Below are 17,418 nucleotides of genomic sequence, written 5' to 3' on the forward strand. Positions count from 1 at the left end.
GCATACAACATTTGAGTTTCTAACCTGAACCATAACCGGGCAATCCTTCAATGTCGGCAGTTGTCTGCAGCATCTAACAAGCGATATTGTCTGTGAATGCTGATCAGTGAGTTTCAAAGTGGAATTACAGTCAGATCGATTAAAAAAGGTGGAGGGAGAGAGGAAGTTTAAAAATATAAAAGGGAGCATACCTGAAGATCATTCTGCTCTCCTGCACCAAACTGTGTCTCCTTTTTAACAGCCTTCAGAGTTTGCATAAGGTCCATCAAAATCTTCTGTCGTTTCTTAACCTCATAGCAGTTCAGATTATAATGGTTTACTGTGTCATATAGATGTTTATTCAGCAACTCTTTGGAACCCTATTAGACCAAAAATACAACAGTGAGACAGAGGGCCAGAAAATGAGAAATATGAAGACATTCAGACAGTCACAGGTTAAGGTGAACCTCATTCCTTCTCTCTACACTCACCACTTATTAATTCATTAGGGCCACACTTTGGTTTAAAAAGTGTGCCCAGCAATTAAAGCACTTTACAGATCAATGCCAATCTAGAAATGACTTAATATTACTGGAACCTTGAGTAAGGAATGGCTATGATTCATACTGTTGTAACATTGTCTTGAATTTGGTTCAAATGCCAGGATCAACTCCTGGAATTTCCAGGGGAGGGGCGGTGGAACAAGACTGGGTTGATTGAAAGTTATTGGCTCTGGCTGGGTACATTCTTCAGATTTCATCACGTCAAACTGCCCAAGCCCACATTCCCACCATTGGCCTATTCTCTGGGTGCATGGCCAAGTGAAACAGAGACAGATGCTACATTATCCATTTTTATTGATGTTTAGTCAAACAGAATTGTTTAAAAAACACTAGCTTGTTTAACGTGGTCCTGGTTTGCTGATAGCAATGTCATGATCTTCCATTCCTGGAAACTCCAAGACATCCCTGAAAGATTGGCAATGCAGATGGGATGCTCACCTGATTGCCACTGTAATGGGCAGAGGATTATTGTGGGTAGGTGGGAGAACCACTCCTTCCCCCAAGGATATACTTACTGCTGATCCTTATTCACTGAAGCTGATTCAGAACGACACCCCAGCAATGTGGATCATTTCTGCCCCTTATAAAGGTCCCTAACATATCTGGCAGGACTTTCTGAAGTCCTGTTAATTAGACACAGCATCATGAGGAGCGGTGATTCCTGCTGTTCCATAAACCAGTTTTTCTAAAATACAAACATGAGACACATTCACACAGGGCCCATCTGGAAGCAGCAAGTATGGAATTGCCCAGCTTTTAGGGCTATGGCAACATGTTATGGTCATTCCTTCTGATCTGAAGTTTTGACAAAAATCAAGGGCCAAAAATGACAGAATTGAAATCCCCTGTAATTAAAATGGAGATGGATGTCCTATCACTGTAAACTAGATGCCATAATCATATTAGCCCATTTACCACAGGCTAAAAGAACTGACTCCTCCAGACACAAGAAGTTAAGAATAGACATATTCAAGAAAACCAAAATATCCATATAATTAAAGTTCCCTTGTTCATTATTGCTTGGACAAGCTTTTCCATTCTCAATGTAGATCAGAGCTGAATAGTCACTGTGCATTGTAGATACACAAATGACTTTTCAACGTCTCCCAAGGTGCAGATTGGGAAAGATGTAGGGAGTGTGTAAAACTCCTCGTTAACAGACAATAAAGGAAGTATCACAATCAGGTGACAACATTTTTATTTGCTTTGAAGAACTTTGGAATCACAACCATCTAACCCCTTCAGCATTGGCAAAGGCTATTAACAACTCAAAACAGAAGGCAATAACAAAGGGAAAACCAACCAACACACAGGAAGGAAGGAGTTAACCTCAGGGTGGCTACATGCCTCAGTAAAGCCTGGGTCTGTTTTAGATTCTCCACACCAAAGGAATAGTTTCTCACTTTTTACCCTGTCAAATTCTTAATCACCTTCAACTCATCTATTTAATCACATCGTCTAAATACATCCTCTATGGTCATGGGAACATTAATTTAGTTTATGTAACCGATCAAATCCTTTATTCATTTTCAACCTTAATCCAATTACACCCCAGCAACATGAATCGTTGAGGAAGTGGGGAGGCTGCAAAATGACTTGGACAGGTTAGGAGAGTGGGCAAAGAAGTGGCTGATGGAATACAATGCAAGAAAGTGTGAGGTTATGCACTTTGGTAAGAAGAATAGACGCACAGCTATTTTCTAAATGAGGAAAGGCTTCAGAAATCTGAAGCACAAAGGGACTTGGGAGTCCTCGTTCAGGTTTACAAATTCAGTTGGTATCATTTCTAGAGGGCTAGAATACAAGAGCAGGGATGTACTGCTGAGGCTGCATAAGGCTTTGGTCAGACACCATATGGAATATTGTGAGAAGTTTTGGGCCCTATACCCAAGAAAGGACTTGCTGGCCTTGGAGGGGGTCCAGAGGACCTTCAGAAGAATGATTCCCAAGAATGAAAGGTTTGTTGTACGAGGAGCAGTTGAGGAGCCTGGGCCTGTGGAGTTTAGAAGGATGAGGGAGGGATCGAATCAAAACTTACAGAATACTGAGAGGCTCAGATAGCAAGCTCTCCTCCAAACAACTCATCATCTTGACTTGAAAATATATGGCCATTCCTTTGCAGGGGGTGGGTCAAAATCCTGGAATTCTCTTCCTTAATGGCGATGTGGGTCAACCCACAGCACATGGACTGCAGTGATTCAAGAAGGCAGCTCACCACCACCTTCTCAAGGGCAACAAGTGATGGGCACCGGAGTGTGGCAACTAGCGGATTCTCACAATAATTTCAGTGTTAGTGTAAACCTGTTTGTGACACCAACAAATCAGCTTGTAACACCAATGAATAAACTTTAAAAGATTTCAATGGACTGGTCAGATTGGCAGGAAAGAGGCAAATGGAACCAAAAGAGTTCCTTTGTCTAAGGGTCATCTGGACTCAACACATCAGCTCTTTCCCCTCCTTACAGATGCTGCCAGACCTGCTGAGACTTTCCAGCATTTTCTCCTTTGGTTTCAGATTCCAACATCCGCAGTAATTTGCTTTTATCTAGAGGCAAGTGGAATTTATTCTGGAGAAGTGTGAGGTCATATATTTTGCAGAAACAACAAGAGAAATCACAATGAATAGCAGCATACTGATGAGGAACAGAGGGTGCTTGGAGACTATGTATACAAATCCCTCAGGGCATCAGGATAGGGAGAGAAGATGGTTAAAAAGACACGTGAGATACCTTAAACCACATTATCTTTATTGACAAGGCTCAAAATACAAGGCAGAGAGGTTATGCTGGAACTGTATAAAATGCTATTGGATCACGGCTAGAGTATTGTGTACAGTCCTGATTACCACATTACAGGAAGGACACAATCACACTAGGGAGGTACGGGGGTTTATGAGTGTAAGAGGGGCTTCAGAATAACCTGGAACTAAAAGACGAATGAATCAAAGTAGATTAATTTAGAGTGAAGTCACAAAATGCTTGGAATATGTCTTTTCAAGGTACCTGTTTGTATAAGAGAATTTAGACATCTATTTCCGAATATTCTGTATTAAAGCATATACTTTGGTCAATGGCACAATGCTCTTAGGCATGATGGGACTTAGTTAAGTAAAAAGAACCACACTCTTCAGAGCAATACAGCTCCTGAGTGAACGAAAAAAAGCAATTCTTATCAGTGTCTATAGGTGATCTTCCACGGACTGCTAGAGTCCTCAAGACAGGCCAAATTAAGAGACCATACATTACACAAGATAAGGGGAAGTCTAAAGAATGTTAGGAGGCTGTGAGAAAAGCTTTTAAAGTCAATGAACTCACATAGTCCCATGCTGTCAGAGAGTAAGTGTTATTGGTGAATAACCGATCCTAATAATGATGGGCTCACATCCTGCTGGAGTAAGCAGAGTAAAAAGTCTGACAACACCAGGTTTTAGTCCAAACGATTTATTTGATAATAGACTTTCGAGATTTCCCTCTTCGTCAGGTGAATGGAGAGTTCTGGCCTCAGACAGAGCATATAAAGCACAGGCAGTTTAGAGATTAGAGTAAGCAGAGGACAGAAAAGTGCCTTTTGAAAACTGTATAATTGTAATATTGAAAGTGATGTATTTTAGAGGGACTTGGATCACCACCAAAACCGCTCTCCCTTGTTGTGTGGTGAACCAGGCCTGGGAAATAAAGGAATGTCTTTAACCAGGATACTGTCTCTGCAAGTCTTTGTATCAGCTGAGCCATTATTAGGAAGGGAAATCCTCCCTTAATGCTTAATCTCTGAAGAAAAGCTTCAACAATGAGGATGTTACCAAGAATGGAGAATGTCAGTGGAGGAAAGATTGGACAGGCTGGATCTGAGGACAGATGTAATATCAACATTTCAGGTTAATAATGTTGCATCTGAAATTTGGATCAAACCTTAAACATCGACTCTGTTCCTTTCCACCAACGCTCCCAGATCTGCTGAGCAGTCCCACCATTTTCTGTCTTATTTCAAACGTCCAGCATTTAGAGTATTTTTCTACAAATAAGTTGGAATTATTTTCTTTGGGAAAAAGGAAGGCAAGACAGGATTTAAGTGAAGTGAATGAAATTGTGGGAGTCTTGGATAGAATGTGCAATATAATGTGGAGAAATTAAGTTATCCACTTTGGACGGAGAAACAGAATGGCAGCGTATTATTTAAATAGTGATAGATTGGGAGATGCTGATATCCAAAGGGACCTGGAGGTCCTTGTACATCAATCACTGAAAGCTAACATGCAGGTACAGTTAGGAAGGGAAATGTTATGTTGGCCCTCATGGTGAGAGAACATTAGCACAGGAGCAGGGATGTCTTACTGCAGATGCAGTAAAAAGTCTGACAACACCAGGTTTTAGTCCAACCGATTTATTTGATAATAGACTCACAAGCTTTCGAGGTTTCCCTCTTCGTCAGGTGAATGGAGAGTTCTGGCCTCAGACAGAGCATATAAAGCACAGACAGTTTAGAGATTACTGATTAGAATGCGAATCCTTACACCTAACCTGCTGTTCAAGACCTGAAATGGCTGACAATGTGAGTGGAAGGAGCACTGATCACAGGTTACAGAGATGTGTATTGTCTCCAGACAGTACAGTAAGTGAGGTTTTGCAAACCCAGGCAAGTCACGGGGATTACAGATAGTGCGACATGAACCCAAGATCCCTGTTGAGACCGTCCTCATGTGTGCGGAACTTGGCTATCAGTCTCTGTTCAGCGACTCTGCGCTGTCGTGTGTCGTGAAGGCCGCCTTGGAGAATGCTTACCCGAAGGTCAGAGGCTGAATGCCCGTGACCACTGAAGTGTTCGCCAACAGGAAGGGAACAGTCTTGCCTGGTGATTGTCGAGCGATGTTCATTCATCCGTTGTCGTAGCGTCTGCATGGTCTCCCCAATGTACCATGCTTCGGGACATCCTTTCTTGCAACGTATCAGGTAGACAATGTTGGCCGAGTTGCAAGAGTATTTACCATGTACCTGGTGGATGGTATTCTCACGTGTGATGATGGTATCCATGTCGATGATCCGGCATGTCTTGCAGAGGTTGCTGTGGCAGGGTTGTGTGGAATTGTGGTCACTGTTCTCCTGAAGACTGGGTAGTTTGCTGCGAACAATGGTCTGTTTGAGGTTGTGTGGTTGTCTGAAGGCAAGAAGTGGGGGTGTGGGGATAGCCCTGGCGAGATGTTCGTCTTCATCAATGATATGTTGAAGACTCCGGAGAAGATGTCGTAGCTTCTCCGCTCCAGGGAAGTATTGGACGACGAAGGGGACTCTGTCCACTGTGTCCCGTGTTTGCCTTCTGAGGAGATCGGTGCGGTTTTTCGCTGTGGCGATCTCCTCAGAAGGCAAACACGGGACACAGTGGACAGAGTCCCCTTCGTCGTCCAGTACTTCACCGGAGCGGAGAAGCTACGACATCTTCTCCGGAGTCTTCAACATATCATTGATGAAGACGAGCATCTCGCCAGGGCTATCCCCACACCCCCACTTCTTGCCTTCAGACAACCACACAACCTCAAACAGACCATTGCTCGCAGCAAACTACCCAGTCTTCAGGAGAACAGTGACCACAATTCCACACAACCCTGCCACAGCAACCTCTGCAAGACATGCCGGATCATCGACATGGATACCATCATCACACGTGAGAATACCATCCACCAGGTACATGGTAAATACTCTTGCAACTCGGCCAACATTGTCTACCTGATACGTTGCAAGAAAGGATGTCCCGAAGCATGGTACATTGGGGAGACCATGCAGACGCTACGACAACGGATGAATGAACATCGCTCGACAATCACCAGGCAAGACTGTTCCCTTCCTGTTGGCGAACACTTCAGTGGTCACAGGCATTCAGCTTCTGACCTTCGGGTAAGCATTCTCCAAGGCGGCCTTCACGACACACGACAGCGCAGAGTCGCTGAACAGAGACTGATAGCCAAGTTCCGCACACATGAGGACGGTCTCAACAGGGATCTTGGGTTCATGTCGCACTATCTGTAATCCCCGTGACTTGCCTGGGTTTGCAAAACCTCACTTACTGTACTGTCTGGAGACATAATAAGAACATAAGAACATAAGAAATAGGAGCAGGAGTAGGCCATCTGGCCCTTCGAGCCTGCCCTGCCATTCAATAAGATCATGGCTGATCTGTCGTGGCTCAGTTCCACTTTCCCGCTCTCTCCCCATAACCCTTAATCCCCTCTCTTATCAAAAACCCATCAACCCTCTTCTTAAAAATATTTAGCGAGGTAGCCTCCACCACTTCAACAGGCAGAGAATTCCAGAGATTCACCACCCTTTGAGTGAAGAAGTTCTTCCTCAACTCCGTTCTAAACCGCCCCCCCCTTTATCTTGAGGCTGTGCCCCCTAGTCCTACTGTCCTTTCTGAGCGGGAAGAGTCTCTCCACCTCTATCCTATCCATCCCATTCATCATCTTATACGTCTCAATGAGATCTCCCCTCATTCTTCTAAACTCTAACGAGTACAAGCCTAGTTTATTCAGCCTCTCCTCATAGCTCAACCCCCTCAACTCCGGCATCAGCCTAGTAAACCTCCTCTGCACTCCCTCCAAGGCCAAAATATCCTTGCATAAGTACGGCGCCCAAAACTGCACACAGTACTCCAGCTGCGGCCTCACCAATGCCCTATACAGCTGCAGCAAGACCTCCCTACTTTTATATTCAATCCCCCTTGCTATGAAGGCCAGCATCCCATTCGCCTTCCTGACCACCTGCTGCACCTGCAAGCTGGGTTTTTGCGACTCATGCACAAGGACCCCAAGGTCCCTCTGCACCGTCGCATGCTGCAGTTTTTCTCCACGTAAGTAATAGTCCTTCCTACCAAAGTGGACAATACACATCTCTTTAACCTGTGATCAGTGCTCCTTCCACACACATTGTCAGCCACTTCAGGTCTTGAACAGCAGGTTAGGTGTAAGGATTCGCATTCTAATCAGTAATCCCTAAACTGTCTGTGCTTTATATGCTCTGTCTGAGGCCAGAACTCTCCATTCACCTGACGAAGAGGGAAACCTCGAAAGCTTGTGAGTCTATTATCAAATAAATCGGTTGGACTAAAACCTGGTGTTGTCAGACTTTTTACTGTGTTTACGCCAGTCCAACGCCGGCATACCCACATCATGATTACTGCAGATGTACAGGGCCTTGGTGAGACCTGGAGTATTGTGTACAGTTTTGGTCCCCTTACCTAAGAAAGGACATACTTACCATAGAGAGAATGCAGTGAAGACTGATTCCTGGGGTGACAGGTTTGACACACAAGAAGGGTATGGGTTGACTGAGCCTGTATTCACTAGAATTTAGAAGAATGAGAGGGGACCTAACTGAAATGTATAAAATACTGACAGGGCTGGATGGACTGGATGCAGGAATATTGTTTGCTCTGGTTGGAGGTTCTAGAACAAGGGGTCACAGCCCCAGGATACGGGGTAGGCCATAGGAGATGAGGAGAAATATCTACTACAGGAAGCTGTGCAGGCCAAATCACTAAATATATTTAAGAAGGAAATAGATAGATTTCCATTCTTTATGGGTGTCATGGGAATGAGAGAGAGAGAGGAGGAAAATGGCATTAAGATAGAGGATTAGTCATGATCGTATTGAATGGTGGAGCAGACTTCAAGGGCCGAATGGCCAACTGCTGCTCCTAACTCCTATATTTCAAAAGGATAGAAATGATCTTAGAAAAAGGAATCCTCCTGAATTCCTGCTTAATCCTAAGACCACCGACTTGAATCCATGCCCTCAGTTATTGCCATTTTTGCATCTCACTAGCACAATGTTTATGCTCCAAATGAACAAATTAATTAAATCTGCTCAGAATTTGAGCAGTCTTGAAGCATTCACTGATATTGGCAAAGTTCTATCACAGAACACCATAAACACTTGACTCCACCATTGTAACGGACAATATTTGACCAGTAGAATTAACAATTCTTGCACGGTTTCTATTGTAATAGAGTCTGGTTCTAGTTTTCAGATGTCGCTGTGATGATCCACTTGCGGCACTATCACCTGTAATCACTTACTGAACCGCAGGTGAAAGACTCTCTGTCCAGTCTGCACCTGCACAATGTGACAGTAATTTTGCACCATCTCACCAAATACTTAACTTCATTTGAAAGCACATCACTCATGTACAAACTACTAATGAAATAATACATTTTCAAAATCGCAACGAAATATTAATTGGATAACTTAAAAATTACAGAAGCTGGCAGCAAACAATCTCTTGTCAAAGTAGCGAAAAGTCAGTGATTCAGAAGCATTTAGCATGCCACCTGTACCTTTGTGAAATGATGTGGAACGCTGATGAGTATTAAATTTTCCATACAGCCTATTTTTCAGCAGCACGCTAATTCCTCTCAGCCCTAGTGCGCACGTCCCGAGGGAATTCCGGAGATTTCCAAAAGATTGGAAAACTTCTGAGGAATTTCAGGTTGCCCTGATACTGGAGAAGAGTGATGTTATGAGCCGTGAAGAAATGTTCTGAACAGATCAAGCATCCAGGGAAGCACCACGAGAGGGAGCTACTGCACACTGGCACAAAACCTGCACTGCACCTCAGCATCACCCAGAAACTCTCTCCTATCCTCAGCATGCCAGAGAGACAGGTAAACCCTCTCACCGGCTTCTTTGGAAAGTTTTTGGCTGATGACACGGTGATCACTCCCAGACACTTGCAGCAAGCTTGCTTTGACTCCTAACCAATACTTCAGTGATTCCCAATGAAAGCTGGAGGAATGATGCTGTCAAGAGATTCTCAGAGCATCATAAATTGAGCCAACCTATGAAACGGGAGGAGCTGCGGCATTTAATGTAGCTGGCCCGCTGATCAGATTCGGAAATCTGAACACCGACACTTCCTCATTGGCAAATAGAGATGGGCAACATTTACCACTGGCCTTGCCCATATAGAACATACAACACTACAGCACAAACAGGCCCTTCAGCCCACAAGTTGCGCTGATTATATCTATACCTACCAGGCCTATCTATAACCCTCAATCCCATTAAATCCCATGTTCTCACCCAGAAGTCTCTTAAAAGACCCCAACGAGTTCACCTCCACCACCACTGACGGCAGCCGATTCCACTCACCCACCACCTTCTGAGTGATGTACTAAAAGGTCTGAGTGATATACTAAAACCAATCTTTGGAAAATCTCTGAAACCTGAATCTTTGACTTGAAATATTCACTCTTGTTTGTCTGATGCCAGACCTCCTCAGCATTTCCAGCGTTTGGTGATTTTAGTTCTTGTTGGTTCCTCTTCCATACCTCCCCCTCCCCTCCCCATCTCCCTCCCCTTCCCTAAAGTGAAATGTCCTCAATTTGACCATCGTGTGTCTTGTCTCAGCACTGAAGGTTGAAGACTTGCAGTGAGAGCCTGTGCGCAGAAATCGCTTCGTGTCAAAGTTTGCTGCAGTTTACTGAATCACAAACACAATCTGCCAACTCTCTTGGTTTACCCTTTAGTTTCTGCATATGTACTGAGGCAGAAAGCAAAACCGAGAAGGAAATATAGTGCAACCCGGTCTTATCAATACTTCCAATCAACTGAAAAATACTGACACATCACAACAGTCCCAGATATTTAACATTGTTAAACTAGTGCACACAAGGATCAGGTGAGTATTGTGGGAGAGTACTGACAGTTGATTGGGGTACATACCTCTCCCCTGAATTTGGCTCTGGTCACTTTTCATGGTCTATATAACTTCTCCACAGTGTCCTTTATGTTCCATGGTAAATTTGTAAAATGACAACCAGGCATGATTTTAGCATTGTTAACATTTCCATACAAGTATCGACCTTTGTTAGCACCAACCATGAGAGATGCTGGCAAAACAAATTGAACCCAAAACTAAATACTAATCTGAAAATTCCTGAAATGATGAGACTCTGTTCCCTCAATGTTACCTCACAACAAGTGACAGGAGAATTGGATTGGATAGATAGCTGAAATGCAAAGATTTAATGGAAGGAGCAGGGAATGGGAGTATTTACATATCTATTTACAGGTATAACGAGGAGATTGACTGTTGCATGATTCAGTGCGCGTACAGATTGAAATGGGGAAAGTGGAGAGTCATTATAGCACCTCAGGATCGTAGAATCCCTTCAGTACATAAGGCCATTCGGCCCATCAATCCTGCTAACCCCCCCCCCCGAATCATTTCATTGTGCCTTATTCTCAATTATTCCACTTTCCTAAATACTCACTGCAACAGTGACAAGGAGCACCAGTAACCACCCCCTTCCCACGCGCCCTCTTCTCCAAACTGTACACCTTGCAAGGCAGGCCCTACCCTCAGAGTATAGTCTTTGAATTGTCATCAGAACAACTGCACATCTGCACTAGTGTGTGGAATCAGATTATTGGCTTTAAATACCTCTATAGTTGCTTTTGCTAAGCACAGTTTCAAATCCTTTCGATCTTCACATTCTCGAGCAATTATGTTCTCAACTACCTGTGGGAAAAGTAGACGGAGTGAGATAAACAGCAGGCACATGCTTAAAACTGCCTCAAACTTACCAAACATAGCAAAGATTCACTATCATTAAAAATGGAAAAACCCACAGATATGCTATTAAATACTCCAAATACTTTCAGTCCCCCACGTCACAGCATTGGAATCATTTCATTGTGCTGCTTATGTCTTTAACAGCACACTGCAACACTGAGTTCATAAGCTCATACCTTTGCCTAGTTCATTGTCCCAACCGAACAGTCAGCCTGGGGAATCGAGTCCAGTATCTCTCCTAGATAGAAACTTGACAAGTATGAGAAGGTAAGCAGGGCAGTTGGGGAAATTTAGTTTGGTGCACTGAACCAGACGATACCATCACAGAGGAACCGGGAAACACTACCCTCATGTGACAGTGGTAGCGATGATTGACTGGAATGGTTAGGCATGACAGGGTTCTTTTTCCTGCCTGTAACATGGATAGAGAAATGGCAAAAGACACAGCGTAGGGCAAAGGGAATTTTCTTTGATTGAAGTGTTGTGGTGAGGATCTTCCTTAGGGCAAGTGGAATGAGAGATATGAGAGGGAGATGTCTAGATGGGATTGAAGGATACGGGGAGAGCGTGTGTAGGTGGGACTGAGGGACATGGGAGAGAGTGGATAGGTGGGATTCAGGAAGATGAGGAGAAAGTGGGTAGGTGGGATTGATTTAGTACAAAAGGGGCAGTTGCTGAATGTCATCACCTTTTCCTCTTCCTAAAAGGTCTATGTACCTATTTAACTCACCCGATCAGCTTTTTGGAACTTGATCGTCTCCTGCATCACATCCTTGCGCATTTGCCCGATTTTCTCGGCATTTTGTGCTATCTCTTTCTCTGCTGTTTGGTAATAAGCATTCTTGTATTTCTCTGAAAATCAATTCAACAGTTCAAATGGATCATCTCAACAAATGTGGAGAAATCTAGAATGGTCTACCCCATAATAACGTGAAGCATAAAGGTTAATCTAATACTCATCAAATACTACACTTTAATAAATCAGACAATTCTGCTTTGCTCACAAGGCATTGCACCCTCACAGTGAATGGGCATCAAAAAACTAACACAAGACTAAGAAATACAATGGCAATTGTGTAAGTTAACTAGAAGCAGGAGAGATTGATGTTATAATATGTGTTTAATGGCACACAGTGTATTCAGGAGACAAAGAACAAAAGAACAAAGCACAGGAATAGGCCCTTCAACCTGCCAAACCTGCACCGATCACATTGTTCTATCTAGACCAACCGCCTGTTTCCCTCTATTCCCTGTCTGTGTTTCGTGTTTATCTAGATAAATCTTGAATGTCACTAACGTATCTACCTCAACCACCTCACTTGGCAGTGCATTCCTGGCCACCACCAACCTCTGTAAAAAACACCCTCATGATGTGGAGATGCCGGCGTTGCACTGGGGTAAACACAGTAAGAAGTCTGACAACACCACGTTTAAGTCCAACCAATTTATTTGATAGTAAACTCACAAGCTTTCGAGGTTAAACTCAGTTTACAAACTGTCTGTGCTTTATATGCTCTGTCTGAGGCCAGAACACTCCATTCACCTGACGAAGAGGGAAACCTCAAAAGCTAGTGAGTTTACTATCAAATAAATCGGTTGGACTTAAACCTGGTGTTGTCAGGCTTTTTACATAGATAAGCTGCGGAGCTGGGCTGAGAGGTGGCAAATGGAGTTTAATACGGAAAAGTGTGAGGTGATTCACTTTGGAAAGAGTAACAGGATTACAGAGTATTGGGCTAATGGAAGGATTCTTGGCCGCATCGATGAGCAGAGAGATCTTGGTTTATAGGTGCATAGCTCCCTGAAAGTTGACATCCAGGTTGATAAGCGTGTTAAGAAGGCATATGGTGTGTTAGCTTTTTATTGGTAGAGGGTTTGAATTTCGGAGCTGTGAGATCACGTTGCAGCTGTACAAAACTCTGGTGTGGCCGCACTTGGAGTATTGCGTACAGTTCTGGTCGCCGCGTTATAGGAAGGATGTGGAGGCATTGGAAAGGGTGCAGAGGTTTACCAGGATGTTGCCTGGTATGGAGGGAAGACCTTATGAGGAAAGGCTGAGGGACTTGAGGCTGTTTTTGTTAGAGAGAAGAAGGTTAAGAGGTGACCTAATTGAGGCATACAAGATGATCAGAGGATTGGATAGGGTGGACAGTGAGAGCCTTTTTCCCTCAGATGGTGATGGCTAACAGGAGGGGACATAGCTTTAAATTGAGGGGTGATAATCATAGGACGGATGTCAGAGGTAGGTTCTTTACTCAGAGGGTAGTAAGGGTGTGGAATACCCTGCCTGCAGCAGTTGTGGACTCGCCAACTTTAAGGGTGTTCAAATGGTCAGTGGATAGGCAAATAGATAACATTGGAATAGTTTAGGTTAGAGGGTCATTAGATTGGTTCCACTGGTCGGCGCAACATCGAGGGCCGAAGGGCCTGTACTGCGCTGGAATGTTCTATGCTATATACTTTCTTCACCCCCTTTTCCACCTGAGCTGCCATCTTTTGAGGATCTGTGAACCTACAAGCCCAGATGTGTGTTTATGCTCCTGATGGGTCTGCCATTTATTTTATAGTTCCCACCTGAATTGGATCTACCAAAATGCATCACCTCACATTTGTCCAGATTGAGAGAGAGGAATTAAACTGTGTGTTAAACCTGAGCTTGAAACTGGGGTAATGGAGGTTTGAATATAGGATGTGAGCAGCAAAGAGTGAGGAGTGAGTTTGTTTTAAATGGACAGCAGATGACCAGCAGAGAGTGAGGGGTTAGTGACAGTGTGTGATTCGAGATTATGCTGGCGGTCAGTGCACTTCCAGCCAGGAAACTGAGCAGACTGCCTTGGGTTTTTCATGAGTTGGTGATAGATGGGGAACACTCCCTGCCAGTGGCATGTTTTATAGAATTCCTACATTGCAGAAGGAGGCCATTTGGCCCATTGAGTCTGCATCAACCACAATCCCACCCAGGCCCTATCCCCGTAACCCCACTTATTTACCATGCTAACCACCCTGACACTAAGGGCCAATTTAGCATGGCCAATCCACATAACCCATACATCTTTAGACCATGGGAGGAAACCGGAGCACCTGGAGGAAACCCACGTAGACACGGGGAGAATGTGCACGCACCACACAAACAGTCACCTGAGGCTGGAATTGAACCTGGGCCCCTGGTACTGTGAGACAGTAGTGCTAACCTCTGTGCCACCCATGTTTGAAAGTTAATATCAAGGAATAAAGAATACTTAGTTAACAGTGATCCTTAATGGCTTCACTTTGTTAGCGTGTCTCAACTTGAACCACAACTCAAACACCCATTCCACCCAGCCCACAAGTCATATCCTGTCCTCACCCACACTTTTCAAACAGTTATTGGGCAATGGTGAGCAGCTGAGACCCACTGATTTTTGCAATTAATGCAACTAGGATAACCACTGAGAAATCAGACAATGCATCACTTTTATATAGTCAGGCAGGTTTGGTGTGTGCATAGTGCTGTCCTGCAAAAGTATGTAGCCCTTACGTTGACCAGCACTATGTAATTTCATTATTGCCCTTTTTCAAAAAATGCAATAAGTGTATTCACGTTGTTAAAAAAAAGTCCACCTGTCAGATTCTGCTGCCCAAGTTTGAGATTTAAATTAACTGACAGGTGTGGCTGTTTAAAAACCCTGCTTTTGGAAGTTGAGGAAAAAAAATCTCTATACCTGGTCTGTTCCATTAACTGACAGGTTTGAAATGGGAATGGACATCATTGTGTTGTCAGTTTGAGGTGGGAAGCTTCTATAATGATAGCTGTATCCCTTATGAATGCTTGGCTGGGTTTCAAAAGCCATTAATGGCTTTAGCTCAGCAAATGTTTCCAACAGTCGCCGTGAATGTCTATGTAGAAGAGCGAGCATGCTTTCCACTTTTGTGTGCTAGTTTGTTTCTAATTTTAGTCTACACCACTGATAAGCAGCAATGTGAAAGAGAAAGCCAAACGTGTGTTTCTCTGTCAGTGTACAGCCGCTTCAATGATAAACCCTCAGCTGTACTTCCTTGTGGTGACAGAGTTTGGGTCCTTCAAGTCTCAGGATAAAACTTCAGAGGAGGTTTGGCCTCCAGATACACAATGTGAGGGCTCAGAAACATGTTGGCAATCATAAACTAAACTTTCAGCCATTGTCCAATAATTCCATTGCTTTGTGGATATCTCAGGAGAGCTAAAAATTAAGGAACTAAATACTGACAAAAAATTTGGAGAGGAGTCCAAAGACAGACAAATGTTTAAGCAAAAGCAAAATATTGCAGATACCAGAGTCTGAAAAAAGGGTCGTCCAACTCAAAACATTGGCTCTATTCTCTCCCTATAGATGCTATCAGACCATTTTTCTGTCAAATTTTAAATATGATTTTTCCAGGAGCTCGTGCAAACAAGCCAGTGCCAGAGAATGTTGCACGTGAGGGAGGGAAGCCTTGGGGCGAGTCGGAGCCAGGGATGCCTCGGAGTGATTGGGGGGGGCGTGCAAGGAAGTGTGCTGGGGGCGGCGTGTGTCGGACAGAGGGCTGGGGGGGTGGGGTGCCATGGGGCGTGCCGGCAGGTGGAGGGGGGCATTCTGGGGTGCGGGGGGTGTGCCTGGGGGGGGAGGAGAGGGTGTGCCAGAGTGGGGGGTGGAGGGGGAAGGGGGAGGGGAGGAGGGGGTGTGCCGGGGGGAGGGATATACTGGGGTGGGGGGTGTGCCCGGAGTGAGGGGGGGGTGGGAAGGGATATATTGGGGTGGGGGGTATGCTGGGGGGTGGGTGTGCCCAGAAGGGGAGGAGGGGGTGTACAGGGGTGGGAAGGGGGTGTACAGGGGTGGGGAGGGGGTAGTGGGTGCACTGGGATGGGTGGAGGGGCGTGTGCTGGCGGGGGGGGGATGAACTGGGGTGGGGTGGGAGAACTGGGGGGAGGAGTGTGTTGGGGGGAGGAGTGTGTTGGGGGGAGGAGTGTGTTGGGGGGAGGAGTGTGTTGGGGGGAGGAGTGTGTTGGGGGGAGGAGTGTGTTGGGGGGAGGAGTGTGTTGGGGGGAGGAGTGTGTTGGGGGGGGTGTTGGGGGGTATACTGGGGTGGGGAGTGTGTTGGGGGGTGGAGGGGGGTGTACCGGGGTGAGGAGTGTGTTGGGGGGGATGTTGAGGGTGGGGGGGTGGAGGGGGTGTTTACTGGGTGGGGGGTGTACTGGGGCGGAGGGGGGGTACTGGGGTGGGGAGTGTGTTGGGGAGGGGGGCGTACTGGGGTGGGGGGTGTGTTGGGGGGGTGGAGGGGGCGTACTGGGGTGGGGGGGCGTGTTGGGGGGGTGGAGCGTGTTGGGGGGGTGTACTGGGGTGAGGGGGGCGTTGGGGGTGTGGAGGGGGGTGTACTGGGGTGGGGGGTGGAGGGGGGTGTACTGTGTTGGGGGGGTGTACTGGGGTGGGGGGGGCATTGGGGTGTGGAGGGGGGTGTACTGGGGTGGGGGGTGTACTGTGGTGGGGGGTGTACTGGGGTGGGGGTGTACTGTGTTGGGGGGGGTGTACTGGGGTGAGGGGGGCGTTGGGGTGTGGAGGGGGGTGTACTGGGGTGGGGGGTGTACTGGGGTGGGGGGTGGAGGGGGGTGTACTGTGTTGGGGGGGTGTACTGGGGTGGGGGGGGTGTTGGGGTGTGGAGGGGGGTGTACTGTGTTGGGGGGGTGTACTGGGGTGGGGGGGTGTTGGGGCTTGTTAGCGCTGATGTCTCCAGGCTGTGATTTCACCTCATCACAGCACAGGGCCCCCTCAGGGAGCCAGTTACCTTCCAGGTAGATTTTGTTCCGCAATTGCATGATCTGGTCGCGGCTGTTCCATTGTTTGAAACACTCCATCTTCACACAGACTACAGTAAGCTGCTCTCTATCACACACAAACTCTAACCAGCCGCTCCGTTACCACAGGCTGACTAACAAGACCGGCGCCTTCCAGCGCCTTTTATACCCACGCGCCGCCTCACACAGCCCGCATTGTGAGCGCACAATCACCCAGCCACCAATAGAAGCGCGACAGGGCGGGGCTCGGCGTTCCGCAGGGTGGAGCAGGTTTCCGTGGGCTGGAGCTCCCGGACTGGGTTTAGCGGGTGGAGCTCCGAGGCAGGGCTTCAAGGGTGGAGTTCTGCAGGATGGCGCTCTAGGGCAGAGCTTGGGCGGAGGCAGGGTTCCGTGGGGTGGAGCTCCGGGGCGGGGCTTGGGAGGGGTTCCATGGGGTGGAGCTCCGGGGCGGGGCGAGGGTGGTTTCCAGGGCAGGGCTCTGGAGGGTTAAGCTCTGGAGCGGGTAAACACAGTAAGAAGTTTCAC

At 46.2% G+C, this 17,418-nt stretch overlaps 1 protein-coding gene across 1 annotated transcript in view; it reads right to left on the reverse strand.

The window, feature by feature from the left end:
* LOC145358354 (coiled-coil domain-containing protein 183-like) overlaps positions 1–16,969 on the reverse strand; it is a 95,222-nt gene extending 78,253 nt beyond the window's left edge. Inside the window, exons 1-4 of the mRNA XM_080212311.1 lie at positions 16,884–16,969; positions 11,836–11,957; positions 10,974–11,051; positions 192–359 (exon numbers count right to left, since the gene is read on the reverse strand). Of these exons, the coding sequence (XP_080068437.1) occupies positions 192–359; positions 10,974–11,051; positions 11,836–11,957; positions 16,884–16,953 (438 nt within the window). The 5' untranslated portion in view covers positions 16,954–16,969. The remainder of the gene's footprint in view (positions 1–191; positions 360–10,973; positions 11,052–11,835; positions 11,958–16,883) is intronic.
* Between the last annotated feature and the right edge of the window lie 449 nt (positions 16,970–17,418).

The sequence above is a fragment of the Carcharhinus amblyrhynchos genome, chromosome 25 (assembly GCF_965287045.1).
Source record: "Carcharhinus amblyrhynchos chromosome 25, sCarAmb.v2.hapA, whole genome shotgun sequence".
Taxonomy (NCBI): domain Eukaryota; kingdom Metazoa; phylum Chordata; class Chondrichthyes; order Carcharhiniformes; family Carcharhinidae; genus Carcharhinus; species Carcharhinus amblyrhynchos.